Here is a 27,999-nt window from a genome sequence, read left to right on the forward strand (position 1 = left end):
CATACCCTCTCCTCTTCTCTATTCTCCTATTATAGTTTTAATTTAGTTTTTAATTAGATATTTATCAACCATATATCTTTTAATGCTCTAAAGTTCTAATGTTCTATCCTTTGCCATTTATCCTTTTACTGTTTTATATAATTATTTTGTAAAGCACTTTAAATTGGTTTTGTATAAAAAGTGCTATATAAATAAAGATTATTATTATTATTATTATTATTATTATTATTATTTTACTGCTGCCTTTGTTAATCTAGCTTCTTATAAAACAAGAGCTTTGCAAGCAGACACCAAGGCAAGGTTAGAAAATGAAGTTTATTCTTGGCATAAAAACCAGACTGCCTCACATATATTCCCAGTAATTCTAGGTTACATGTTTTAAAAAAATAATTATTGCCACTGCTTACCCTTTGTAAACAGCCTTGTCTGGTAGTTTTTTTCTCTCTGCATTAGATTTGCAAGGCTGGCTGGGTTTAATTTGTGCCCTAATGTGTGTGTGTGTGTGTGTGTGTGTGTATGTGTGAACTAATATTAATATAATTAATACCACGCTTCACTGAAATTTCCTGATCCAAATTGTGTATTGTCATAGTAAACACAAATCACAAATTTTGCCTGTTAGTTAGGACTGTTAGTTCTGTAATTAAATAAGCGATTAAAAAGTCAAACTGTTTATATGTCTAGTATGACTGTGCATGACTATCAGTTTAATACTGGCTTTGATCAAACTAATAAAGCACATTGTGGTAAAAGTTACAAACCAGACCATATGTACAAACTTAGAGAGAAACATTGGCCAGCTATGAAGAATGTACAATACATTGTACAGCTAATTCAACAAATGGTGAAACATTGTATTCAATGTTCTCTTTAATTGGTGTAAATTTATATAGGATTAATGCTAGGATGGATAATTGCTAAGGTGAGTGAGGATAGTAAATTCACCATCACAGCAATAGAAGAGAATTTTTGAAAGTTGTAAGAAATCCATGTTTATGTAGTGCATCCAAAGTCGGTAAGAGTTTGAGCCAGTGAAGTGATGCCGATGTATTTGTCTCTGTATTGGGAAGTTTGACCTTCCTCCCTCGTGGGCCAGTATTCAATCCATGTCTGCTCGCCCAAGATGTACTGCAGCCTGACAACAATAAATGATACAAATGAGGGCCCAATCACACAGAACTTCATAATCATGCATAGCTGAAATCTACAGAGATTTGTGTTCTCCCTCTTCCACTACATCAAATTCAGCCCATGGCGACCTTGGTGATTAGCTGATGAGTTAACATACTTTCCGTCTATCCTTGGTAGGTCAACACTTCGGCCCATGATGAGGTAGCTCTTGCCTTCCTCAAATCCAAAAGACTCTCTGCAGTTAGCATGACCCATGAAGCTCCTTTGTTTTTCACGTACATCTGGGTCAGAACCTGTAGAATAAAACCCAAAGACATGAATCTGTACGGAAACACCTGATCTTAAGAAACATGCTGGAACTTCTTATGGGTGTTGGTAACTTTTTTAGGATCTCCAGAACAGAAAGCCATGTCTGACATGTCTTACTTTTTATCCTTATACAGTTACGTTTAATGTTGTGGAATGTTTCTGTTAGCACTTACGTTATAGCAGCTATAAACAAACATTCCTGCACCAGCCTCTCTTTTCACATTTCAACAAATTGTCATGTCACATTGCATTATACTGCCCCGACTATTTATCTTAGAACTGTGTCACGTCTCATATACACATTGGTAAAAGGATAGTATAACCCTGACCTTGGTTTACTATATACTTATTGTTGTGAGTGAAGCTCTGTTTAATATACGTTACTGTGATCTACTGTCATACAGGCAAATAAGACATACCTTCTTTCAAGACCTCTTCAATCTTCATTTCATAGAAATCTGTGTTTGGGTTCTGGTCCAGTCTCACTACTTTGACTTTATAAACTGCAAGATGCATTGAAACAAACTTTGTTTTATAAATATTATTTTCTTATTCATGATTATTCATATTGATTTATGAGTTGTTATATATTATAGCATGACATGGATACGGTGAGTAAGAAATGTGTGCAGGTAGCATAGTTGTTTTTAAAATTCTTAAATTTTTTTTTTGCCTGAATCTGGTATATAAATAGTTCTCAGTGTTTACCGTAATCCATGCCAGCTTCACAAGCTTTTTTCTCCCGGTCCTTCTCTTCAATTTTCTGTTTCTTCTGTATACTGCAATTTTCTGTTTCAGGAGATAGAGAAAATTTCACTCTTACACACTTGCACAAATATGCAAAACTAAACTAAACTAATATTTTCTTTAATGTTTAAATTAAATATTTTTATTTCTCCAGAATTCCAGATATATTATTCCTGATTCCTTTAGTGCTGTAAATGCATGTACCTTCAGCACACTGGCACAGACCCTCCTGGTCATTGCACAATCTGTTCAGGGCTCCATCTTTCTTTGTAGGATGATAGAACTTCACACAGCGCCCACCTACAAAACAAAACAAAACAAAACAAAAAAACCACAAGGGTTTGTGTGTGTGTGTGTGTGTGTGTGTATGTGTGTGCACCACAGGTGACCATTTTAAGACTACACATTTAAGACTACACATTTAAGACTACAAATTCCCCTAAAATTTCATTAAAATTCGGCAACGTTAGAAATGATATAATATAATAAATGGCTATATCATTCATCAATCTTGGTTAAATACAATATTTTAGCAAATCAAATGATCAAACATCTCACTGCAATATTTTACTGTTTGTTCATTAAACTCAAACTTTTTTCGGTGGAAAGTGCCTGCATGACAATCTCCTTTGAAGCCCCTGACACAGCACTAATAGACAGCTGTTGAAGCCTGTGCCTCAGTTGGTGTGTTAGGTGTTCGTGTAGTAATTCGAGAGTCATCAGACTAGGCTATTTTTTCTAGACCTCAACTGTCCAGTTTTGGTGAGCCTGTGCCCACTGCCCACTCTGGTTAACTATCTGGTTCTGGTGTGCCATTTAGATGGCATCACTGATGACTGCACTGTGTAAGCTTTGTAGTCTTTTGTGTTAGTTTTGTCTATTTTGATGCACATTTTTGCTCAAATGACACTATCACTCTTACAATACAATCAGCAAACTTTAATGGACATTCGATCATCCTTAAATTCTGGTTTTGAAACACTGCAGCCTTGGAACTCCAGTTGCGGCACCTACGTGATCCCATTGTTGCCAGCTTGCATTCTAAGATGCCAGTGGAAAAGGAAAAGAAAAGGTATTCTATGCAGATCCCAGAAAAGATGCTTCAACCATCCTCTCCCCAGCATCTTGTTAGCCAGCACTCAGTCTTTGGACAAACTTGACAAACTTAATGCGAGAATCTCATTTCAGTGGGATGTACGGAACTGCTGCATGCTGGCTTTCTGTGAGACGTGGTTACACACAGCAGTGCCCGATCAGGGGCAGGATTCTCAAGCTTTCATCAAGACAGAACACTAAACTCTGGTAAGAGCAGAGGTGGAGGCATTTGCTTTATGATAAACACTCGATGGGGCATGGAAGTTACAGTTTTAGCAACACAGTGCTCCCTGAAGCTTGAACTGCTTTCAATTAAAGTGAACCCTTTCTACCTAGTTAACTTAGTTCAGTCATCCTTTCAGTAGTCTACATTCCGCCTCATGCGGACAAAACAAAAGCACTGGACGAACCGTACAACACCATTAATGGACCAGAAATTGCACACCCTGAGGCTGCTTTCATTGTTGTTAGGAACTTTATAGGGCAGTCATGAGGAAAGATCTTCCCAAATACTACTAGCACATGAATTGTCCCACACAAGGCAATCAGACCTCAGATCACTGCTCTTCAACACTAAAGGACAGTTACAAACCCCTTCCCGCCCTGCCTTCGGCAAAGGTGATCACATTAGCATATTTCTGTTTCCTGCTTACAGACAATGCCTCAAACAGGAAAAAATGGTTTTTAGAGCAGTTCACAAATGGAGTGAGGATGCTCTCTCCAGACTGCAGGACTGCTTTGAATCCACAGACTGGCAAATGTTTCACGCTGCAGCGGGAGACAACATAAATGAACACACAGATTCTGTGATAAGCTACATCAACAAATGCACAGAGGATGTTGTTCCAGCAGTCAATGTAAAGTCATTTCCCAGAAACCATGGTTCAATGGAGAGATGCGTGCCAGGCTGAGAGCACAAACTGCAGCCTTCAACTCTGGGGACCTGATTGCCTACAAGGACCTTGAAAAGGCTATCAGATCTGTGAACATATGTGGAGCAGTCTGCGAACTATCACATCAAAGGCAAGAAAAGGAGGAGATGTGCCTACGTATGTAGGAGACTACGAAGGCAGGAAAAGCAGTGCTTTTGGTTATCATGCCATGGTCAAAATCACTGAGATCACACTTCTTCCCCATTCTGATGGTCGATGTGAACATAACCTGAAGCTGCTGGCCGTATCTGCATGATTTTATGCATTGCACTGCTGCCACACAATTGGCTGATTAGTGCATGGTGATGAACTTGGTGGAGTGAAAGCTGCAAGTCCGTGATAGACCCTCTTCTGTTGAGTTGTCCTTTTAGTTGAGTTTTTGAAAGTGCACTGAAAAGCATGGACTGAATAAACGTGAGCCCGGAGCTCTGTTAAAATTCTGCCTGCCTCATGAGTCTTCCTCCACACCCTCACACACCCAGGTTTCTGAATGTTGGTTTATTTTTTGGAAAAAATGACTACATATTGAAATCTTTTGGGTTTTTTTGTCACCTGAGTTGTTTGTTTATGAATGTTGGTGAGGGCCACATGATAGGTAGAACTGAAGGAGGGTGTACTTTATTTTTCCCATGACTGTATATGTATGTACCGTACCATATATGTATGACACAGTTGTTTTTAATAAGAGCCACCAGCCATCACTGGTCTGTGTGAGTTTGTGTGTGTGCGTGTGTGTGTGTTGGGGTGTGTGCATGCGTGTGTGAATGTGTGTATACACTATTTACCTGGAGAGTAGTACTCGTACACAGTGACACCAGCAGGTTGAAGCAAAGCTACATTAGTTATCTTGTGCACTCTGAAAACAATCCTGTCTGGCACAGTGTGTGATACCTGACAAGAGAGCGAATCAGCTTCAACAGAACAGCTTTAACCACATTTTAATACGTCAAATGTGGAAAATATTTTAAATGTACCATATCTAAGTAAATGATGAGGGAGCCTCGTTCTGAAAGCTGCTTGTCCATCTCAAACTTCTGTATGTATTTGTCCCTCCCACTGGTTAACTGAGAATATGAGTTTAAGAAAACAAGTGTCAGGGTAAAAAACAACTGCCTTCTGTGAAAATATTTCTGATGCTTATTGTACAGAAATTATTGTCACAAGGCCGGAACTATCTGCAAGTATCTGCCAGATTTCTGCTTACTTCTGTAAGATCACTTTCATCCACCACAAATCCTGTCAGCAAGCCGATATCCAAAATAGTCATAGTGGCATCTCTGTTTGGATCCTTAAAACTGAAATTATGTATTAAAAAGGAAATAATGTTAATTACAAAAATGTTCAATGAATTAATATGTTTTAATGTTTTAATAACAAAACTTAATTAAGAATCAACATTAGAAATAAACTAATGAATGTATAGATCTACATGCCCTTTATTTTGCAATATACTTACAGAAGGTCAATGATGACCTCGTAACTTTCTTCGGCTTCTGGATACGATACTGAGACATAAATATTAGAGCAGCAAAACATTATAGCACAGATATTTTAAATATCTCAGAAAAAATTGTTTATGGTTTTGGCACCACAAATTGAAATATGAGTCGAATGCAGGGATTTAAAAATGAGGTAAATCTTACCCTGTTGTTCTCTTTTCATTTCAACAGTAAGATCATACTTTGTGCAGTCACTCTTCTTTTCTACGGGTCTAGCATAATAAAGTGTCATTACCTATAAAAAAGAGGAATTTTTTTTTTGTAATAAATAAACTACAAATACAAAACAAAGGACTTTGTAGTATCCATGAATACTCACTTTGAGAACTCCAGCACCAGCTCCTTTAGCTGTAACATTAAACTGTTGCTTGAGCTGAACCTGTAAAAGTCCAGGCACAAAAATCTTCTATTCAGTTTTCATTTTACCATGATAAGGGACAGAGATCTCAAAGCTGCAGAAAGCAAGATTTTGGAATTTTGCCCTCTCTGGTAGAAAAGCTATTGTGAGTAATAGGTTGTGCTGTGCTCTTCTCCACGTCATGGATGAATCTGATGAGGATTCAGGGTGTGTCCTAAACCACATTCGGCACACTAAATAGGATGCCTAAATAGTATAGACTTTATTGGTATACTGAGTCTATTGAGTCAATAAGGGATGCAGCATTTGTCCCCTATTCTCCCAACCATCATTACATACATAGACTTCACAGTCTCACAGTTGTGAGAATAACACAATGATGGATAAAATCAATCCAGTTTCACAAGAAATAGTGGAGAATCTCAAAATCAGTGATATGGAGCACAGAATGATGGACACGCATTATGAGAGTTTGCCTGTCAGCATCAGCGTTGCCCAAGTTACAGAGACTCAGTCGTGTGGTTCTTAAAAAATGTCTCCACAAATTTGTGAAATGCAAGAGGATGTCGTGGTACAGGTATAAATGTGAGACGAGGTATGATCCTGTGATTGTACAGTTTACTGAGGTGGCTAAGGAGCAGAGTGGAATTACTCAGTTCCTTTAACTCTGACTTCCCCTGTGGATGATATGATGTGATTTTATTATGTACTGTTCTTTTTATGGAAAATAAATAAATAAATAATAAGGCTCTTGGGCTAATTAGTAACAGCGGCGCTATCAAGCTAGCTAACATTAGGCCAAATATTATATTAGGCTCTATAGCTAGGCCTAATCAGCCTTGCTGATAATATTCCATCCATTCTCAAATATTTTGGACTGAAGGTTAAGATTATTAGATAAATTAATTTTATAATTCATAAATATTTTAGTTTACATTCTATAAATGTGTGAATTTACAATTTAAAATAATCCATACAATGTCAATAATCATTCTTCTCTGATGGTGTTGAAATAATACAATTGTTTAAAAATGGTTTTAAAGCAGCAACATTTTAAGAAGTATTACTCAATGCCAACAGTGTCGACCAGGATGCTCATGCCTCAAACACTGACTAAAAATATAAAGTTTTTGTTTTAAATTCTGATTAAAACTTTAAAGCTTTTGAAGAAAAACTATTTCAGACATTTTACCTTGCTGTGATCTTGACCCTGTTTGAATCAATTTCAAAATCTAATCCGTTCATTTTCTGGTTACAATTACTATGTTTACACAGCCATTGCGCATCAATACTGCGATATTAAATATGCCTGTTTTAATCGGATTTGTTACAAATTTGTTGTATGTAAACACATTATTCAGAAAATCCACTGAAAGGACTGTGTTCATGAATTGCTAATGCATCATTTAGTGAGATCAGAGCACAGCACATACTAATAGTAGCAAACGAGCCAGATTGCACTTGCGGATAGCTAAAACACGAGACCTTATTGAAGGAGAAAAGCTTCTCTCTGTGATGCGACAATGCAGTGGTTGTGCAGGGCTGTGGTGTGAGTTTATGAGCTGTCCACAGAACTATGTGTATCACTGATGCTGATTATCTTGACCATTCTGCCTCAAAGACAGTTAAGGGCAAAAAGGTTTTCTGTTAGGATACCTGTGGCTCTGTTTTAAGTTGTGGGAAGGTCTTCAGCTATATTACTTTCAGGCATGATGACACTGGACAAATCTGAGCTGGTGTATGATGTATTCATTGGAAATTTGTCCCAGTTTGAGCCCAAAAACTCTGAATTACTACTGTAGATTGTCAAGGCAAAGTAGCTCAGGAACGTTGCATTTTAGAATGCAAAAATTCCCATGCATTCTAAGTTTAAATCTTTGTTTTCCATGATACAATTCACTCTTTAATAACTGCTCAATAAAGCAAAAGCATAATAAACAGAACTTTTAAATTTTATTTTGTCTGAAAATAACCTTGTCAGAGCGTGTAAGATGTGCATTGTCCTTGCTGAATTTCCATTTGATGGGGCGACTTCGTCCACTCACGCTCACTTCCACATCCAAGTCTAAATTCTGATAATCCCTTACTTGCTTATAGTACTCAGCCACAGCTTGGAACACCATGATGGTTGCCTAGTTGACATGTGAAAGGCAGGGACACTACAAACTCAAAACACTACAAACACTACAAAGACCAAAGGATTTTGGAAAAAAATAAAGTTTACACTTTACAGAATTTCAAAGATTAAATCATTACTTTCACTTTCCTCCACATCAGAGTGTGATGTGCATGATCCAAGTGATGTCAGCACATTTAGTCAATTGAAACTGAGGTAAACCTACCTGGGTGGTGCCATAACTCCCATATGGACTACTCTGCCTATTAAGCCAATGAACAGCTTTTCCTGCTGCATCAAACTCCTTTACTTTTACCAGAGCCAGCAGGGCATACGCTGTTGCCTCTAGAGAGAAGTGATGTCCTCCAGGAACTTCCCAGTAAGCACCCTCTGTGCACAAAATATAAAACAAAATTGTTGAATTTGTCTCTAAACTCTCCAGGAAAGGCAAGACTTCTGTGCACACTTAGTAAGTTCTGGATATTGTTTATTCAGATTAAATATGTAAGCCAGAAATGTGCTTCGTAAAGGATTGAATTAATATGAATTTAAGAGTTCCTGACCTCCAGAGGAAGACTGCAGCAGGCGATCTCTGTTAAACTTGCCAGCATTGGCCAAGGCATAGGAAGACATCGCAACTGCATACGGATTGGTCAAAGAGGGGAGCCTACTTTCCAAATATGCAATGGCCTTCCTGGAAGACTCTGGAAGACTCTAAATGACAGAGAAAGTAAAAGCAGAATTATACAAAAATTGTCTTGCATTAATACAGGTTTGAACAGTTTGGGCTATTGCATATGCAGGCATGCTGTGACACTCAAGTTGACATACTCCGACTGATTTGGCACAGATGTGGCTTCCTTCTTGCAGGGCAATCAGGACGAATGCTGTCAGAGACGCTTCAGCATCCTTACCCCGTACATCACCCTGGAATCACACAGAAAAGTCTTTACAGCTACACCAGTTTTCACAGAAATATTTGATTCCAGGATTTTTTTTGTAGATGCCAATAATTTCAGACAAAAAAGGAAAATCTAAGCTCAACTTACGACCATCCCTGCACTAAGCACTGGAGCATTTTCTCTAAATGTGCCATCTGGCATCTGTGCATTCAGAATCAACCACTTGAGGGCACTGCAGACAACATTTTCTTCTATGCTAATGATATCACTGGCCAGAGCAAAGACTTTGGCCACGTATGCTGTCAACCTTTACCACAGAGAAAACAAGCAGTCAAAATATGACCTAGGATTGAATAATGTGTAAGAATTTATCAATTATTTATCAAAACTTTGATTTGTCTCTTTTACCATGTGCTGCTGGGTCTCTGTAAATATGCAGCATAGGAACCATCATCTTTACGGTAAGTTAGTTCTCGTGCATATCCTAAGAGAAGAAGAGGGATAATTTTGTGTATTAAATAGCAGAAATGGGACTATTTTGTGTAATTTATCTGTGTAAAGTAGGACTCCAGACTAACTTTTTTAAGAATCATCCCAGAACTGGCCCAAAACTTTGTGTAAGCCAACCTGAACCAAAAATTGACCAGCCCAAATATTTAGTTTCTATTGTTTACAACAGTGTTAGATTTATTTCTTGCAGTTCTGCTCAGCTTACCATTGCCCTGGGAATTGGAGGGGTGCATGACATTTGAATCTCCAAAGCTGACTGACATGGCTTTCCACCAACCACTGCTTAGACACTAGTAGACACTTTTTTTTTGCAGAGAGCTAAAAATAGTCCCACCTTCCTAAATATAATCTAACATTCATTCATCTGTTATTTTATATAGTTTACAGGCATGAAGTATAAATGCTATCATCCTTAAAGTGTTCCAATACACATTTTCCATCTTCCCGTATTCCTATGTTAGTCTGGAGCCTTAGTGAAAAACCTTATAAATTTGCTGTATAGTGTTTAGGAAGAGTTTTCTCACCTGTCTGGATGTGCTGGACAGCCTCACTACGTCGCTGCAGGCCAACTCCCTCCCACTGCTTGGTGGTGTCTAGGTAGTGTGTGGCGGTAAGGGGCAGTGTCATATAGATCATGTTCTGCTCTCCACAGCCAGTGGGCTGTACAATCAGACGCCCCATGAAGTCTCCACTGATGGCCTGCTCGATTGTCTGACTCACCTCCTGACCTGCAAGTAAATGCATGAATAGAAAGATGGTTGTTAGGATGGATAAGTGAGTAATCCCTGTTGGGGATAACATTATTATGTATTATACTGTCTACCAGTGGCCTTACAGAGAAAGATGGACAAAAAATACAAAAGTATACAATTATGATAGGATTATGATAGACTAACAATATTTCCCTCAGCTCTCAGGCTTGGTTTCATCATAAAAAGCTACAAAAGCTGCAGAGAAAAGGGAGTAAAAGGGAGAAGAGAATGGACAAGAGCTCTTCAAAGAGCTTTTCACTTGACCCCCTCTTTCTGTCCTTGTTCTACAAGAGTAAATATACAGAGCCTCCAGAAAGTGTTCACTGCCCTCAACATCAAATTCGATTTTTTTTTACATTTAATTTCATTGTGCTCCATTTGATTTGAGTTTCTACAGAAACAAAGTATATCCTCAGAATTATTTCAAATAACCCTAACCCTTAATTGCTGCTTAATTACCACTTAATTGATAACTATTAACCCTCCAGATAGATCAATGCATTATGTCTACAGCAAATGCAGCTTTGAGTCATCTTTGATATGTCTACAAGCTTTGCACATTTTTATTTTGGCATTTTCTGCCATTCAACGATGCAAATTTTCTCCAACTTGTAGTTGTAGAAAATAATAGCCATATTTTCCCACTTTGATATAATGAATTTCACACTGCTTCTAGGAAGTGTTGAATCTTTGCTGATCTTTCTATCAACCATCTCTAGCTTTTTTCTTTCCTCCAAAAAAACTTCATCACAAAGCTTCACGGACTTTTAATGTGGACTAGTCTGACTAATCTGACTAGCCAGACTAGCAGGTATAATCTGATCTGATATTTTAGCTGATAATCAGAGATAATCATTGTGCAAGCAAAAACCTTTTTCATCAAATTTAGTGTAAGAAAAAAAATTCAATACAAGACCTAGTTTGTGTTGTTTAAATAAAGGGGGTAAATACTTATGAAGTTTTTAGACTTGTTTATTTTTAAATAATTCTGAAGACATCTAAATACTTTTAATACCATTATAATATACCTATGATGTTCAGACACAGCAAAAAGATAAGGGCTATACCCAGCTATCCCAATAATAAACACCACAAAGTCAAAACATCAAAAAGAGTGCTTATCAAGCACTTGTGGTAACGACATCTTAGAGTCTTTAACTTCCTAATTCATGGGGTGGAATGGTACTGCAGAATCTGGGCCATTACTGCCAAGCTCAATACCAACTTTGTCCTTTGCTTGTCATTAAAGTAAAGCATATATCCCACTATATATAAGTATATAGTTATGGTGGGGATGACAATTAAAAATGGAACTTCCTTGACAAAATATGCATTGGTCCATATTGGCCTAGTGTCTTCTTACCAGCCACAGTGATGTAAGTTTGTGCAGGAGTGTTTGGAACCTGCCCATTTGGTATGTCAGTCTTCAAACGCACAACTTGAATGCCACCTTTTATTCAAAAAACACAGAAAAAACAAGAGAAATAGAGTTAAGGGGAAACTTATTAATGAACCTGAAAATGGAAAGCTAGTATGTGCAGAATAAATACTGACAAATAAATAAGGAGACATAACACAAAGTGTTTGCTCTTAATTAGATATGGAATATAGATAATCTCACCAGGTACTCGAGAGGGATTTAGTTCCAAATTTTGTTCTGGGAGTTCAGTTAGCACACCTTCAGACTGCATAAATGAAAAAGATAATGTTTCAGACCTTATGTTGGTCGACATCTAAGCATTGCATTTGAGGTTACGGTATCTTATAACATTTCATTTTGTATATATTTTGTATACATTTTTTTTCATCACCTCTATGAGAATGTTTAGGCATTCCTGATTATTTTTTTTGGCTACATATAATCAGGATTTTAAAATGCAGCCCACTTCTTGTTGATGTCTGTTCACTAATCCTGTCTGGTAAAAATCACTGGTATATAATCTGCTGATACTCACCACTACCTTCAGGGTTTTCCTTACTCCATCATGAAGTGTTGCACTTGCAGCCTGTACCTCTATCTGGTGGTTCCCTAGTTCCATGGGAATAATGACATATGGGATGGCTCTGGTGGACTTGGCATCAATGTTAACTACGGTACGGTATTTGTTCTTTTTGCTGGCTGCACTGCAAATATGCTCTGTCTCAAAGAATTCCACACGCACCTAGTGGGCACAGGAAGTTAGACAGATGTCCTCAGCATCAGAACAAAGCAGGGATTAGGTTAACTTGTTAGGAAGCAGGCATTAGTGTGAGTTATGTTAAGTGGATTAAGTGGCTGAACTGAACCAATTTCATTCATACATCTTCAGTAAACTTTTTTTCCTGATCAGGGTGGCGGTGGATCCAGAGCCTGGGAAAGATAGGATTAAGGATGAAAATAGGATTAAAGATGAAAATAGACTCTGGCTATGATGCCAGTGCATAACAAAGCACTGTGCACACGTACATGCACACCTGGGGGAATTTAGTGTAGCCAGTTCACCTACTGGGCATGTTCTTTGGAGATGGAAAGAAACATTGCACAACAAACATTCCACACAAACATTAATCTGAGCTCAGGATTGAACTGAGAACTCTGGAGCTGTGAGGCGTCAACACTACATGCTGCACCGCCCTGTTGTTGTGAACTCGACCAAATTTTGTAAAAAGAATATACTTTGTAGAATTGCAGATAGTAGTAAAAAGTACCTTCTGTTTCTTATTGGAGAAGTTATGCAGAATAGCCTTGATTTCCAGTTGTTCATTGCGTACTGCTGAGTAAGGTAACTTGAGATCCACAAAGAAGTCTTTTGCCACTGTAATTTCATAGGGATCAGCCACACAGATGCCTACAATGAGAGTGAAATGTCTGTGATTTGATATTTGCTATCATATGCCCGTCCTTGCATATGTCTATTTCAGAATTTTAGATATAATATCACTGTTTACATCAAGATGTTTTAGACATGCAAAGAAGATGTGGCACTGACCATGGGTTTTAGAGAGGCTGATGGCTAGGACCTGCCAGGTAGTAATAGAGTCTTTTAGATAGTTTTTGTCCAAGGTGCGACTTGTTGTATCACTACAATAAAAGGGAAACAGCAGATCAGATCAGTACTACCATTTACCTCCAGTACGCTATAATAATAAAAAACATTTTTTTAATTATTATTTTTAGTAATATTTTATATAATCATTTTTTCATGATTATTTCATTTACCATTGTGTGTTTCCTTTACAGGGTGGCAGGTCTATGTCCTCCCACAGCCAGCTCTCAGGGAACTGTGTCCGGGTGACAATTTCATCAGAACTTATGTAGTCATCATCATCATCATCACCTGGACAAACGTATATTCATAAATCAGGTGTTGGACAAGTGGCAAACAATGACTTATCAAGAAATAAAATAAATCAGCTTGGCAGGATTTTGCTTTTTCTCGCAGCTTTTGCGAGAGTGGGACTGTAGCATGGGACTGTTTCCTCACACTTGTCAGTCTGGTTCAATAAAGTGAAAATGTAAAAAAAAAAGTAATTTGTAATGTTTATTTTTTATGTATTCTAACAATTTGTGTAAAATAAATAAAATAAGTAAAACACCACATTTAATGGCAATTTGCAGCTATCATGGTTAGGGTTCCATGCACCAAACTCCCAGTAGAGGCACTAATTGTGAAGGATTTTTAGGGGTCCAATTGTTGGATGTTACTTTCCTCTTCTTCTTCTGCCTTAAAATGAATTGTGCAGACCAAACCTTAAGTCGTTGAGACATGAAACCTGGTTAACAGGTAGTACTCCTTCCCACTACTCAGGCAAGCAAATGGGCCTGGTCAGCCCACTGGTGGTGCTAGAGTGCAAGTGTTTATATTTTGGTCCATATCTTATGAACCGTGATTTGAGCCACTGACTCCTTGGGTTCTCACAAATAAAAAAGCCTCAATGGCCATTTAGGTCCACCCACTTATATTTTTTGCTAATTTGCATAATATGCAAAACCTACTCTTGGGAACTAGACCTCGGTTCTTTGGTGTCAAACTACTCAGCAGAGTGTGAAACTAAATAATTATCAAAAACATCTTGTTGACATTTGTAAACAACATGGCTGCCACTTGTCAATCAATACTAATGAGGCAGGGACTTATTAAATCAAACAGTTGTAAGTCATTAGTGCTTGCATGGATTCACACAAAATTTGAAAGGCATATATAAGAGGAGATTCTGAGCCCATCTGAGCTAAATTGGATTTTTGATGATGACCTAATTAATTTAAAAAAATGTGGCTGCCATTGACCAAACAGGTTTCAGCAGGCATTTGACAGGGTTAACATTGACCTATCGTCATGAAACATAATATGCAAAATGTGCAAACTAGTCCTAGGAGAGTGTGAACCACAGTAATTATCAAAAACATGTTGACATTTATCATCAATATGGCCATCACACGTTAATCAATTCAAAGGAGGAAGAGCTGGTTTACTCAAATAGCTGTAGTTCATAATTGGTCATATAGATTTGAACCAAACTGAAAATACCTGTTCAGTACAAGGTTCTGAGGATGTCTGCAAAGGTTGGGGCATGGTTTTACATATGGAGCGGAGTGGATTTTAAGTCCAAATAGCTCCTTCTTAAGAACCTAAGGTTGATCTAGCTGAAATTTGGCAGGGGGCATGCTAATCTGTGAGTGGATTTTTCTTGATCACTACTTACTGATAAAAACATGGCCACCACTGGCCAATCAGGTTTTAGCAGGAATTTGACAAGGTTCCCATTAAGCCATTGTCATGAAACTTCAATGGCAGTTTTAAGGAAGGGCACCTACTAGTAGCTGATGCAGTCTCACTCAAATTGGACATTGGGGAGAGTGATTCATATTCGTAGGGCTTGGAGTTGAGTAATAGTTGTTTCTCAATAACCAAGAGTCCAATTGAGCTGAAATTTGGTGTGCTGAATCAATCTGCTAGTTTGTAACTGGATTTTTAATCATCACTGAATTACATCAAAAACATTGCCACTTTCAGCCAATAAGCTTTCAACATTTTAAACTGCACTGAGCCATCATCACAAACCTGAGGGCGTTATGTGGGTCCAAGCACTCGTGAAGAAGGCTTGGACCCTGCAGATCGCTATTTTATGAATAAGATGATTCTATTACCAGCACAGGCTTAATAAGGACTATGGCTACTCTATGGCTATGGCTTCTTTTATTCTGTAATATACTGAACTAGCTGAATATTTTATAATGCTCTTAGACAGTTTTTGGTATAAAGCTAGTTCAATTTTAAATATAGTACATTAAAAAAAACTCTTTCACCACTCAAAAAAGTACAGAGTTCATTCTTACTGCGAGCTAGATGTAACAAGTCTCTCTGCTCATCCTTGCGTTTTTGGATCTCCTTACAACAGTCCACGAAGGCCTGGACACACTCTGTACCATCCGTAATGAATGTAGCTCTCCGTTCACATGTGTAGCCCAGTCTGTTCTGCCTCAGTCCATCTGCACAGCATTTCTTCTGGTCACCACTATATTTACCAACTGAAGCAAAAGGGTAAAATGAATGACAGAACTGAGAAAGTTGTGGCTAAGATTCCCCTGATGATCTATAGTTTTTTTAACAGAAAATGTGGCAAATTTTATATTAACTTATCATATTAGAACCAAACAAAATCAGTGAATAAAAAATCTAGCTTCTTACACAGCTTTTGGGTGATCTGTAGAAGAGTCTCAGCTCTCCGTTTTCTCTTTGCTGGGGTGGGACAGTCAGGAGCTAGTAAAAAAACAAGTAAATTCTAACATTAATAAATAGCTAATAAATAAATGTAACTGTAAATAGACTTCACCTGTCAATTGTAGCTTAAGTCTAAAGTTTTTTTCTCAGCATTTTGCTCTACCTCCTTACTATGTAAAAATCAATTTATACCACAGAGCTGTTGAATTCTGGATAGTTTGAATTCTGGTACCAGGACACTATGGGAAAAAATGTCCAGTGCTAGTGTTCAGTGTCAGTGTAACAGTTAGAGGAAAAGCTGTAACTTTTATATTTTCTGACACAGGGAAGACTTTCTGACTTTAGGATAGAAGAGTTTGCACTTTGTGGTTTCTCTGTAACAAGCTTCGTTTTATTGTGTTATTAACTTCAAGAAAAAAAAAGAGGCTGGTGAGTGAACAGCTATTTATAGCTGCTGCACTACATGGCCAAAAGTTTGTGGATACTTGACCATCACACCCATTTGCGGGCCTTGCCACAAGTTGGAAGCACACAATTGTATAGGATGTCTGTGTATGCTGTAGCATTATAATTTCCCTTCACTGGAACCAAGAAGCCTAAACCTGTTCTAGCACAACAATGCCCCTGTGCCCCAAAGCAACATCCATGAAGACATAGTTTGCCAAGGTTGAATCGGAAGAACCCTAGTGGTCGCACAGAGCCCTGACCTCAACTCCACTGAACACTTGTGGGATGAACTAGAATGCAGACTGAAGCCCAGGCCAGTGCCTGACCTCACAAATGCTCTTGTTGCTGAATGGACAAATCCTCACAATCACATTTCCAACATCTAGTGAAAAATCTTGCTAGAAGAGTTGGAGGTTATTATACCACAAAGGGGGGACTAAATCTGGAGTCTCATGTATTTTTAAATCATATATATATATATATATATATATATATATATATATATATATATACTGAAAGTGCCAAATAAACCATTTTTGTTTTGCTCTACTTCATATAACAGTATCTTTACTTCACTGTCAGTTTATCTTCTTAGACCTTTTGGCATGCTCCATGTCATCTGAAACAAGCTGCTTTTTAAAGGGAAGTTGTTTACCATATATGGTAATTTGATGGCGTTTCATTGTGCAAAGGAATGTGACTGTGCACAAGTAGATCAATTTAGAATGTGTGAGATTTATTAATGGCTTACAGCTACTTGTTTTGTAGTTGTTCCACAACAATAAATGTAACTGAAATTAAATAAATAGTACATGTTGTTCTTTAATAAATTAAATAGTTATCACTGTTGGCAAATTCCTGTAGTATAAGAGGAGTGAAAGACATAGGGATGTACTGTTGTAGGAAAATAATCAATGTTTGGATGGTAACAGTAACTGTTTATCACATCACCTGTTGTTGATTATTTTACTATTAAAGCACCACACATGGTGTTTTGTTCATTACTTAAAATGTCTACTCTACCTATTCTGTCATCAGTGCCTCCTGCTGTATCAGACTGAAACAGCAGACCTGCATCATAGAAAACCCCCATACTGTCTTTACCACTGCCTGCTGTACAGCCAGTGTCATGCTTCTCAATAATGTCCCAGACCTGTTGATGGAAATAGAAAAGTATGCTTAAAAAACATAGGTACAGTACATTTTCTCTATCAAAATTAGACCAGATGGGTCCCAAAACTAATCTGGGGGACAATATTTTGCACATGTTTGTAGCTTTGCCTGATTCCTGAATAAACCAAACATAAAACCACAAGATAAATATTACTAAGAGAATTAAAAACCCTGCCAGGTATTACTCACTTTGGTCTGTGTGAGTCTGTTCTTGTTGAGGACAAAGACAGCCTTATCCACAGCTACCAGACCAACCTTGGCAGTTGGATCTCCAGTAACTATGAGATGAAACTCATCACCAGGCTCAAATACCTTCTTGACATTTAAACTCTCCTTTACATCCAATTTGAGCTACATTACATAAAAAAATAGATAATAAAAAAAGAAAAGACAAAAACAAAGTACCATTAGTTGTGGACAAATCATAAATTCCTTAGCCAGCCCACTGGGGCAAATGGAAGCGCCAATGTGCTACCCAATCCAATGGTTTGAGTCTGGCTAGCATCTTTATTTACTCTCAATACATTTAAACATGAGGTGACTGTGTATGGTAAACAGGAAAGTGATTACACTTAATTTTGCTCGGTTTCATCATTGTTTCACATACCTTTGAGTTCCTGATCCTGAAGAGATCATCGATCATCTGTGCATGCTAATTAACCCACCTAGTAATAACTGCTAAACCATTAGTCAGATTTTGCTTCAGCTGATGTGTGTAGAGCACCTTAACCTTAATTTTTCCACATTTTGTACTGTTACAGCTTGGAATTTAAATGGACTTAATTAGTATTTTTTTTTACCATTTGATTTACACAATATGTCTAATAGTTAAAACATTTATATCAAAAAAATATTTTTTTACTGTGACAAAAGTTAATTAAATGAAAAAAGAAGACATTTGTTGGGTATATAATTATTCATCTCCTTGGTGAATACTTGGTAGAACCACCTTTGGCTGCAATCATACCTGGAAGTCTTCTGGCATATGTCTGCAATTTTTTTATGCCCATTCGTCTTGACAAAATTGCCCAAGCTGTCTCAGATTGAGTGTAGACTGCTGGTGAACAGAAATTCACAATTCTTGCCACAGATTCTCAAGTGAATTGAGGTCTGGGGTTTGACTGGGCTAACACATTTAGGTTACTGGGTTTGAACCACTTCAGTATAGCTTTGGCAGTGTGTCATTGCCTTGTTGGAAGATGATGCTCTAACTGTAGTCTCAAGTCTCTTGCAGATTGGAATAGGTTTTCTTCTAGGACATGCCCTGTATTTGTTCCCATCCATCTTGCCCTCAAACCTGACCAGTTTTATCAGTAAATGATGAAAAGCATCTCCACAACATGACTCTACAATCATCATGCTTCACAGTGGGGATGTTGTTTTCAAGGTAATGAGCCATGTTTCCACCAAACAAGGCACATTATGCAAAGGCCAAAGTTCATTTTTAGTCTTGTGAGGCCAGAGAGCCTGTTTTCCCATATTTACTGAGTAGTCAACATGGCTTTCGGCAAACTCATAGGTACTTTTTTCTTTTCTTACTACTCTTGCATAAAGTCCAGATTTGTGGAATTTCCAGTCTATAGTTGTCCTGTAAACAGCTTTTCCATCGTAGCTGTGCATCTCTCCAGCTCCTTCACAGTTCCCCAGACCTCTTGGTTGCCTCTATGTCTAATGCCCTCTTTACCTAGTCACTAAATTTTGGTGGATGTCCCCTTCTAGGCAGAGCCACAGGTGCACCATATTCTCTCAATTTTTTAATGACTTTAATGATGCACAGCAGAATGTTCAAAGTTTTGAATATTTTAATCACCACCCATGATATTTTTCCAGAATTTTAAGAATATTGAAATACAAAACATTATACTTGACCACCAAAAAACTACATGCTAAAAAGCTAAATCTGCTTGCATATAAATATTATACAGTATAATATACAATACTGCTATGTTCCTGAACTAATACAACCCCTGGCAAAACAGAACTGTAAGAAACCGGCTGAATGAAATGAGATTTATATATAGAAAAGACAAAAGAAAACCAGCACTAACACCAAAACAGAAGAAAACAAGGTTACAGTGGGCTAAGGAGAAGCAATCATGGATTGTGGACGATTGGATGAAAGTGAAATTCAGTGATGAATCATGAATCTGCATTGGCCAAGGAGATGATGCTGGAACTTTTGTCTGGTGCCATTCTAACGAAACATATAAAGATGACTGCCTGAATCAATCAAATTTCCAAACTCATTTCTAATATTGGGTTACATGTCAGGTAAAGGACCAGGGGAGATGGCAGTCATTACCTCAGCAGTCAATGCACAGTTGTACAGTGAAATTTTGGACATTTTCTCATTCCATCCATAGAAAATAGGTTTGGTGATGATGAAATAATTTTTCAGGATGACAATGCATCTTGCCACAGAGCAAACAGTTTTAAAGCTTTTTTTCAGGAAAGGCATATCAACTCAATGACATCGCCAGCAAACAGTCCGGATCTCAATCCGATTGAAAATTTATGGTGGAAAGTAAAAAAACTAGTCCATGTTAAGGCTCCACCCTGCAAAGCTGATCTGTCAACTGCTATTCGAGAAAGTTGGAACCAGATTGATGGGAAATATTGTTTTTCATTAGTGAGGTCTATGCCTCAAAGAATAAAAGCCAGAGGAGGAGCAACAAAGTATTAATTGTGTTTTTTTTGTTGATGATTCCATAATTTTTTCCTCTACTTGATTTGGAAAAAGACATGCCATTAATAAAAAAAATGTCCATGAATTTTTTTTATGTATGTTCCACAAAGCCAGAATGTTAAGCTATTGAACAAAACCTTTTTTGCGTCATATCTGTGATTTGTTTGTTTGCTATAAAGTAAATAGCTGGGTGAACATCCTCTAAGTGTGGTGATTCCATAATTTTTGCCAGGGGTTGTAAAAACATAATCCTAATTGGTATAACATTTACAATTTACTGGGAGAAGGAAGCAGATTGCCTACCGTTCCCATGCATGTGTCCTTCACGTCGACCCAGATCGAGTCCGACACAACCTCAGAGGATCCTATGTGGTAATACGCCACCACTCGAAATGAGGGAACCAGGTCTTTGGTGACGGGTAGAGACAGAGTCACCAGCGACTGCCCTTGTCTCTTAAACCTCTTCCCTTCCACAATCTGTCCTTTACTAAGGATCTGACACAAAGAGAAGAACCAGAGCTTTTATTAAAAAACCTTAAAAGGTCCAAAATATTTTCTTTTGTTTGTTTATTTTCTTTTTTCAACTAAAGTTGAAGATAGATTTTAGGGTTAGGCGTAAGCTTTGCATTATTTAGCTGTACCAATACACAGGTCAGTAGAACTACCTTACAAAGATATTAAAAGCAGTGTGTATGTGTGTGTGTGTGTGTGTGTGTGTGTGTGTGTGTGTGTGTGTGAGAGAGAGAGAGAGAGAGAGACAGAGATAGATACCAACCAAGTAAGTGAAGTCTTGATTTATGACACGGCTTTGTCCGAAGTTTAGATCGATGTTTATCTGATCACCGATTTCCAGTTCTGCAGCGTCTACACTTATATGAAGGTAATTGGAGGAGCCTCCTTTTGTGGTGTAAGCTTGGGCAGTCATCTTGTTCTCAGCTTGTCTTTTATCTGATATGTCTCGGGCTGCAGTTTTTGCCTGGTTACACAAAAAAACCTTTTAGTGAAAAGGTCTGAAATTTCCAGTATGCATCAGTCTTACTGATCACCCTACAGAGCCATGGCGTGTTGACATAAATATTATATATTATATTTCTCTATACCCTTTTTCACACAACTCACAGTGATTTCTAGAGTCGACGCTCCTCCCTGGCTGTTCACGATGACCTTGGCCATGCCATTACTCTTAGTTCGACCCTTCACATCACCAGGCTTGACCAGCACATCCACATTTTCAGCAGGCGACTGGTCTGGATTGGTCACATAAACCTTTTCAAATCCAGATCAGACACACAGTGTGTAATGCAAAGTGTTTTTCTTTGAGATTAAAATGCTGCTTGTCACTCAAAATACTATACTGAATTTTTGATGATAGAGTTTCTCAAATTTAATATGAGCAACACACCAATACTAATAATTACTAATTAATTATCTAGTGCTACACCAATTATTATGCCTGTTGTGTTTTGAAAAAATGCAGAACTGTAGGTTGTAGGCTGCAAAAAAGACTATACTCTACTAATAAAGATATTTTTAACAATTAGACAAATGTATGGCTCCCATCCATTCATTTTCCACACAGCTTATCCTGCACAGGGTTGCGAAGGAGCCTGAAGCCTATCCCAAGGAACTTGGGGGACACCCTGAATGGGGTGCCAGCCCACTGCAAGGCACAATCGCACACACATTCATACACTACAGACAATTTGGAAATGTCAATCAGCCTACAACACATGTCTTTTCACTGGGTGAGGAAACCGGAGTACCCAGAGGAAACCCCTGAAGCTCCACACACACAGGGCGGAGACAGGATTCAAACCCCCCAGCCTTTGAGATGCTAGGCAAACGTATGCATGCTAGGTTAACATGGCACAGTAAAATGGCGTTGTATACAAATTAATTATAAAATATATACTGTGAGGGAAAATACTCATGTTTTATACCGTGACATCGAATGACATTCCAGGTTTGAAGAATTGTGGGGTTCTCTTGAAGTGAATGGTGTAGGGTGATGTCACAATTTGAATGCCTCTTCGCTCTGCTTCCACCATTTCACTACCTGAAACGCACATTCATTTAAAAATATTTACTTCTTAATGATGAATGGCAGCTGAAAAGAGACTGTTACGTATATGGCATTATGCACTGGGGGAATGACCATCCATACACACATCTGCTGGGGTCTTACCGGTCTCTGTTAAAACACTGACTGAAATGTACAAAGAGCTTCCAACCAGGTCAGCAATATTTGGAAAGGAATGCTGGATCATCTCTCTAGTGAGCACTGCACGTCCCTCTCCATTAATGATCTATAACATAAACATAAAATAATGCACATTAGAGATGTATCCAAAAACCAAGCCATTATTGTATTATTATGTGTTCTAAACAGATACAGATATGAATATTCATGTTTTGTTTGTTTTTTCAGAAAGCTTGCGAGAAAGGGGTCACAGGGCGTTTGGTTGAGACTAGAGGTGTACATCGGGACTGGGATCCTGCAGGACACAGCACAAAAGCTGTGCGAGCAGGAGGTTTTTTACTTTGAGGTGGGCATAAGTAAACAGTTGGATATGAAGCTTGCAGGACAAACAAAAACCATATTCATTAACATTAACATGAATGCTGCATTTACAGTATTCATTCATTCATGCATAGTAACTGCCTGGTCAGGGTTGATGTGGTTTAATATAACACCGCTAGTTTGTTTATAATATGGGAAATAAAACCAAATAAATTCATTAGAATATATCATGGCCAGACACCAACAATAAGAATAACTTAACAAGCGAGATTTTTAAAAATTGTCCCATGCACATCTTTAGTTGAGACCAGTTATGAACTGAAGTGATGTTGCTAAGGATGAGGAACTGTCAGAGCCAGAATTAAGATACCATGCTGACACTGCTGACATTTCTACATCTGGGGGTTTCCCCAGTGTTTTCCAGTGTTTCTGGGAGGCAGAGTGACAGGGTTCAATTTTAATTAAAACAACAACAACAACAACAACAACAAAAGTTCGGGTTAGACCATGCTGACTTTTGTCATGTAAATCTGAATACAGAAGCAGATATGGCTATTTGGATCACTAAACAGATATAGACAGTGCCATTGCATTACACCCCTAATGCACATACTTCAATATGTCAGCTGGATATTTCTGCTTTCAACCAGGTACATTTTACAGTTACATACTATAAAAATGTAAGAATCAAATTAAAATAATTGTGTATTGAAAAAGTGAGATCTAAGTGAGAACTCATTTCACAATTTGGCAGTGTTGTTTTTTCCATTAGTAGATTAAGTTATAAACATAGAAATAGGCGGGGCATCGTTGAGTGTAATTGGAATTAAATCTTAAAGTGTAACTGTAAAAATGCATCAGTGTATTTGTGTCTTCTCCTTCTGATGAGAAGTCTGTAAAGCTTACTGGTTCTCTTTTTAAAGAGGCAGTCAGAGTGGTCTTGGTGTCATCCCTCGTAACGCCGAACACCACAAACGCAACGCCGTCCACATTTTTTCCAAACAGGTACCTTCACATAATTCACAAAGGTAACATTCTTGCAAATAGCTGGGCTTCAAGCCGAGTTTAAAAATATAAACCACTATACTTTATTCATAAATAATAACTTAAAATCTTTCTTATGTGTATTAAGGCAGCTTATACAACATCACTGTTGAATTCTCAAATCTGATTCAGAAGGTGCTGATTAATTTTCTATAACAGCAGCTCTGACATCACAGGAAATCACAGGTTTATGTTAATGTGCTCGTTCTAATAGGCTATCGTCCCTATAGTAACAACTTATTCACAGGAACAGGGAATGCTCAACATAAACGGATTAAAAATGTGTGTAATCATTGACGTTTTCTCTAAGGAGATGTTTATTTTACATTTATGGAAGGAGTCTACATGGTTATCTCCTTGTAAATTACAGAAGTAAAGCTGTGACCTTTAGTTTTCTGCCATAGAACGGTCTTCAAGACAAAGGATTTTATGCATATTGCTGTTTTAGGAAAATAATCAACTTCTGGTAACAGTAACAGTAACTATGCTTCATCACACCACCGAGTATCTCAGTGTTTTACTATAACAGCAACATACAGTGGTTTATTCCTTAATTATTTTAGGCACTCACTACAATTCAACTCCCCAATTTTTCATTTATAGTCATTTACTGTCATGGACATGTTCTACTTACTTGGCACTTATGTCCACTTGAAGTTCTTCATCATCCACGTAGAAAAATGACTTGGATGGTTTTAACGCTACCTCAAAGCTCGGTAGCACTGCAAAGTGAAAAGCAACATTTTAACACACGTGTAGAAGTCACACAAGCAGACACAAGCAGATTTTTATAGTCTGAATATAAATCTTACCATATTCTTTAACTTCGAATTCAGCAGTGAAGTTCTTCTGTGGGGTGTTTTTATACCGTGTCACTACAGACCATATTCCAGGTCTTTAGAGGAAAAAAAAACGCAGATAAAATTTCAAATTAAAACTTAGCAACCATGTTAAGAGTCTCTCTAGGTTACATATTACATGATGTAATTTGTTCCACTGATATTTAAACTTAAATGACTGTTTTCTAACATTTCATTTTAGAAGCATTCATGCAGTGGACTAACTTGGCAACTTCAGGGATGGTGTATTCCCCTTTTATGGTCCCTTGCTTGGGGAAGAGTGTTTCCCTGCTAATTGTGATTGCTTGAGGATTCTTGGTAAAACAAAATCAGCAGATACAGTATTATAGCTCACGAGTAAATCAAACTGTCAAATGGAAGAAATCCCAGCTGAGTTGTTTGAGCACTTACTATGATTTCCACATAGATTCCTCCAGTCTGGTCAATGGGCTGCAGATCAGGAGTCAGCGAGAAGATTCTGTAACGAACTGGGACAAAGACGATCAATACGCAATATACATGTAGTCCAAGAAAAGTTCTTTCGGTGCATTTATTATTTACTCATTTATTTTTTAACTATTTAACTATTTAATTAATTAGGGCACCAACATTGAACATGAATCCTGCCATGTGTCAGGACTAAGTTACCCATCAGCCCCTGCACTTCACGAGATCACGCACACCTGAGTCACGTTTATGTCTAATGAGCACAGGTATTTAAGTTCTGTCTCTGGTCACACTCTTTGTCTTGCACTTGTCATGCTCACATCATGTTCTTATGTTCCTGTGTTTGCCTAGTTCTTGTTGTTCATATTCCTAATGTTTGTGTTTGTACTGCAGCAGTTAAACCTTATCTGCACGTGCATCTGCCTCTGACTCCAATCCCTGACACCATGAAAATTAATGTCAGTGCTGATTAATTTCAAATGCTGGTGGACTGCATCCTGCTCCAAACCTTTAGCTTTTGGCCACCTGACAGTCCATTTAGTATTTCATCAGAGAGCCCAGACTGTTTTACCTGGTGTTCCAGGTGTGTAGATGCTCTTGTCTGTCTGAACGAATATGTAGCCAGACTGGAAGGAGAGTAGGGCCACTTTCTCGAGCACGCTGGAAGGAAAATGAGCCTGTAGGTACACATACTGCTTCTCCAGTGGGTCATCACTAAAGAAGTTTTTATTGTCAGGAATCTGAAACACAGCACAATTACACACTTAATTTTAGTCTTCAATAACTATTGAAATTAATAAACTACTCCACACAATTTGAAATCTCCATTTTGTTTCAGATCCCTTTTCTGAAATATTTTTGTTTGATTTTGTTGTTTGGACAAAAGAGAGGATTTAAAACAGTAGTTATTAAAGTGAAGCATAGCCTGAGGTCCGTGACCGTAGCAGTGATGGAAATCACAAATCTCATTATTAAAGTAATAATTTATGATTATTTATTTAATAAAATTATTAATGTTATTTATGGTTGTGTTCTTATAGATAATAGATTGTTTGACCGCTTACTTATAATAACTTACTAATAACTCAAAAAAACAATTCAGCCAAAAAGTTCAGGAATAAAAAGCTTGATACCTGCAAAAAATAGCCAAAATATTATTGTATAAATGTATGATAAATGTCTAATATTTAAATATGTGGATTATGTTTGTAAAGGAAATGTGACCATAGAGTTTATTTTGCAGTTAAAGGGGACAGTGGCTGCAAAAAGAACCTCTTTTTGAACCCCTGCTTTAAAATACAGCTCAGTTCAGTGTTCCACTCCTGGAAAATAGGGCATCTCTTATTGTATTTTTTATTTTTATTAAATGCCCGGACATGCATGGACACTGTATGTTTTGTCCTGCAATCTCAGAGAACTCACCTTTATGTTTACAACAGCCTGGTAGTTGTTAGCAGCGGTGAGGACGACGGATTCAGACGTCAGTTCTGAAGTTTTCTGTGGGTGGTTCCTCACGCTGATCTTCACTTGGAGGTCATTTCCACTATAATCCTGTGCCTCCACAAACACTTTCTCAGGGGTCCCCACCCGCAGCAGGTTCGGGGCCACCAAGACGTTGCTGTTAAGACAAAGAGGAAAACATTTTCCAATTTTTTACTTTTTTCATTTCTACTTATTAAACTATAGTGTATAAGTAGATTAAAATGTGCCGTTTGGGGTGATTCCATGTTGGAGTCCCACAGATATTCCTTTACAAAAATGTAAGTAAAGTAAAGGTACAAGACATTTTATACACAGGTCAATTTCCTTCACATTAACCTGTGTGCATGTTTCAGATAAATCACTTTAAACATTAATACCACCTACAAAATCTGACTCCTGAGTGGTGCAACAGAAAAGCGTTCACCCTTTCATCAGGAGATTGTGAATTCTGACGATGACGCAGCCATCCGAGTCCAGAGAGCAAAACTGGGAGGGGCCTATTCTCTCTTGCCTGTCAATCACAGCAACACTAGCTCCTGAGCTCATGTATGCAGAAGAGAGCGATTGGTGCTTTCCTCCAAGTGTGTGACGCAGCATAAGCAGCAGATCGACCCTCCCCATGTGGTAGTTGTTGTATAACAGGGGTGGAGAGTTAGCTAGTGGGTGGGAATTGGCAGGTGACTAAACTGGGGAGAAAAAATCCTACTAAATCTACAGCACTTAGAAAACAGCATTTTTCTCCCAGTGCACTATAATTATATAACACTATAACTGGAACTATAATCATTAAAATACTTCTACTTAAAATATCATATTATTTTTGCTTAAATCTGTGTGAAAAGCATGTGTGCATTTAACCATATTATGCCCTGATCTCAAGTAAACACATGACATTATGTGACCAATATATAATCATGTGTGTAAAATAAAGCCACATGCACTACAAGTGAAAAAATGTTATTTAATAAATAAATCATATGGAAAAATATTATATTAAAAAAAAGACATGCAGTACAGAATATGTGAATTATCTTGTGAAAATAAATGAATTGTGGGGGGAAATCAAATAAGGAAAAATAAAAACACACATATGAAAAGTGTGTGTGTGTGTGTGTGTGTGTGTGTATATACTCACAGTGGGACACATAGTGTGAGCAGGGGGGACGAGAGAAGCGCAGCCGTCAGCCACACCAGGTCCACACGCATCCTTCCTGCTGGTCCTGGCTCAGTCTGAGGAAATGTGTGTTAGCGAGCAGTACCACAGCTTTTATACACATCAACCTCACACACAGACACACACACACACA

At 37.8% G+C, this 27,999-nt stretch overlaps 1 protein-coding gene across 1 annotated transcript; it reads right to left on the bottom strand.

Moving 5' to 3' along the window:
- Positions 1 to 296: 296 nt before the first annotated feature.
- Positions 297 to 27,987, bottom strand: LOC113537390 (complement C3). Its single transcript, XM_034300087.2, has 41 exons — positions 27,828 to 27,987; positions 26,633 to 26,828; positions 25,782 to 25,950; positions 25,175 to 25,251; positions 24,989 to 25,077; positions 24,737 to 24,819; positions 24,559 to 24,646; positions 23,787 to 23,889; positions 22,545 to 22,665; positions 22,300 to 22,415; positions 21,479 to 21,625; positions 21,135 to 21,335; positions 20,663 to 20,854; positions 17,863 to 18,024; positions 17,524 to 17,653; positions 16,021 to 16,092; positions 15,669 to 15,860; positions 13,551 to 13,668; positions 13,321 to 13,412; positions 13,040 to 13,179; positions 12,307 to 12,513; positions 11,973 to 12,036; positions 11,715 to 11,801; positions 10,124 to 10,327; positions 9,498 to 9,573; positions 9,237 to 9,396; positions 9,019 to 9,114; positions 8,751 to 8,901; positions 8,414 to 8,577; positions 8,045 to 8,203; positions 6,033 to 6,092; positions 5,858 to 5,948; positions 5,671 to 5,719; positions 5,419 to 5,509; positions 5,189 to 5,278; positions 5,000 to 5,105; positions 2,392 to 2,487; positions 2,149 to 2,229; positions 1,860 to 1,943; positions 1,289 to 1,424; positions 297 to 1,135 (listed from the first exon to the last, which is right to left on the bottom strand). Exons 1-41 carry the CDS (start codon positions 27,896 to 27,898, stop codon positions 994 to 996), a joined length of 4,953 nt encoding a protein of 1,650 aa, XP_034155978.2. The 5' UTR covers positions 27,899 to 27,987; the 3' UTR covers positions 297 to 993.
- Positions 27,988 to 27,999: the final 12 nt, after the last annotated feature.

The sequence above is a fragment of the Pangasianodon hypophthalmus genome, chromosome 26 (assembly GCF_027358585.1).
Source record: "Pangasianodon hypophthalmus isolate fPanHyp1 chromosome 26, fPanHyp1.pri, whole genome shotgun sequence".
Taxonomy (NCBI): Eukaryota; Metazoa; Chordata; class Actinopteri; order Siluriformes; family Pangasiidae; genus Pangasianodon; species Pangasianodon hypophthalmus.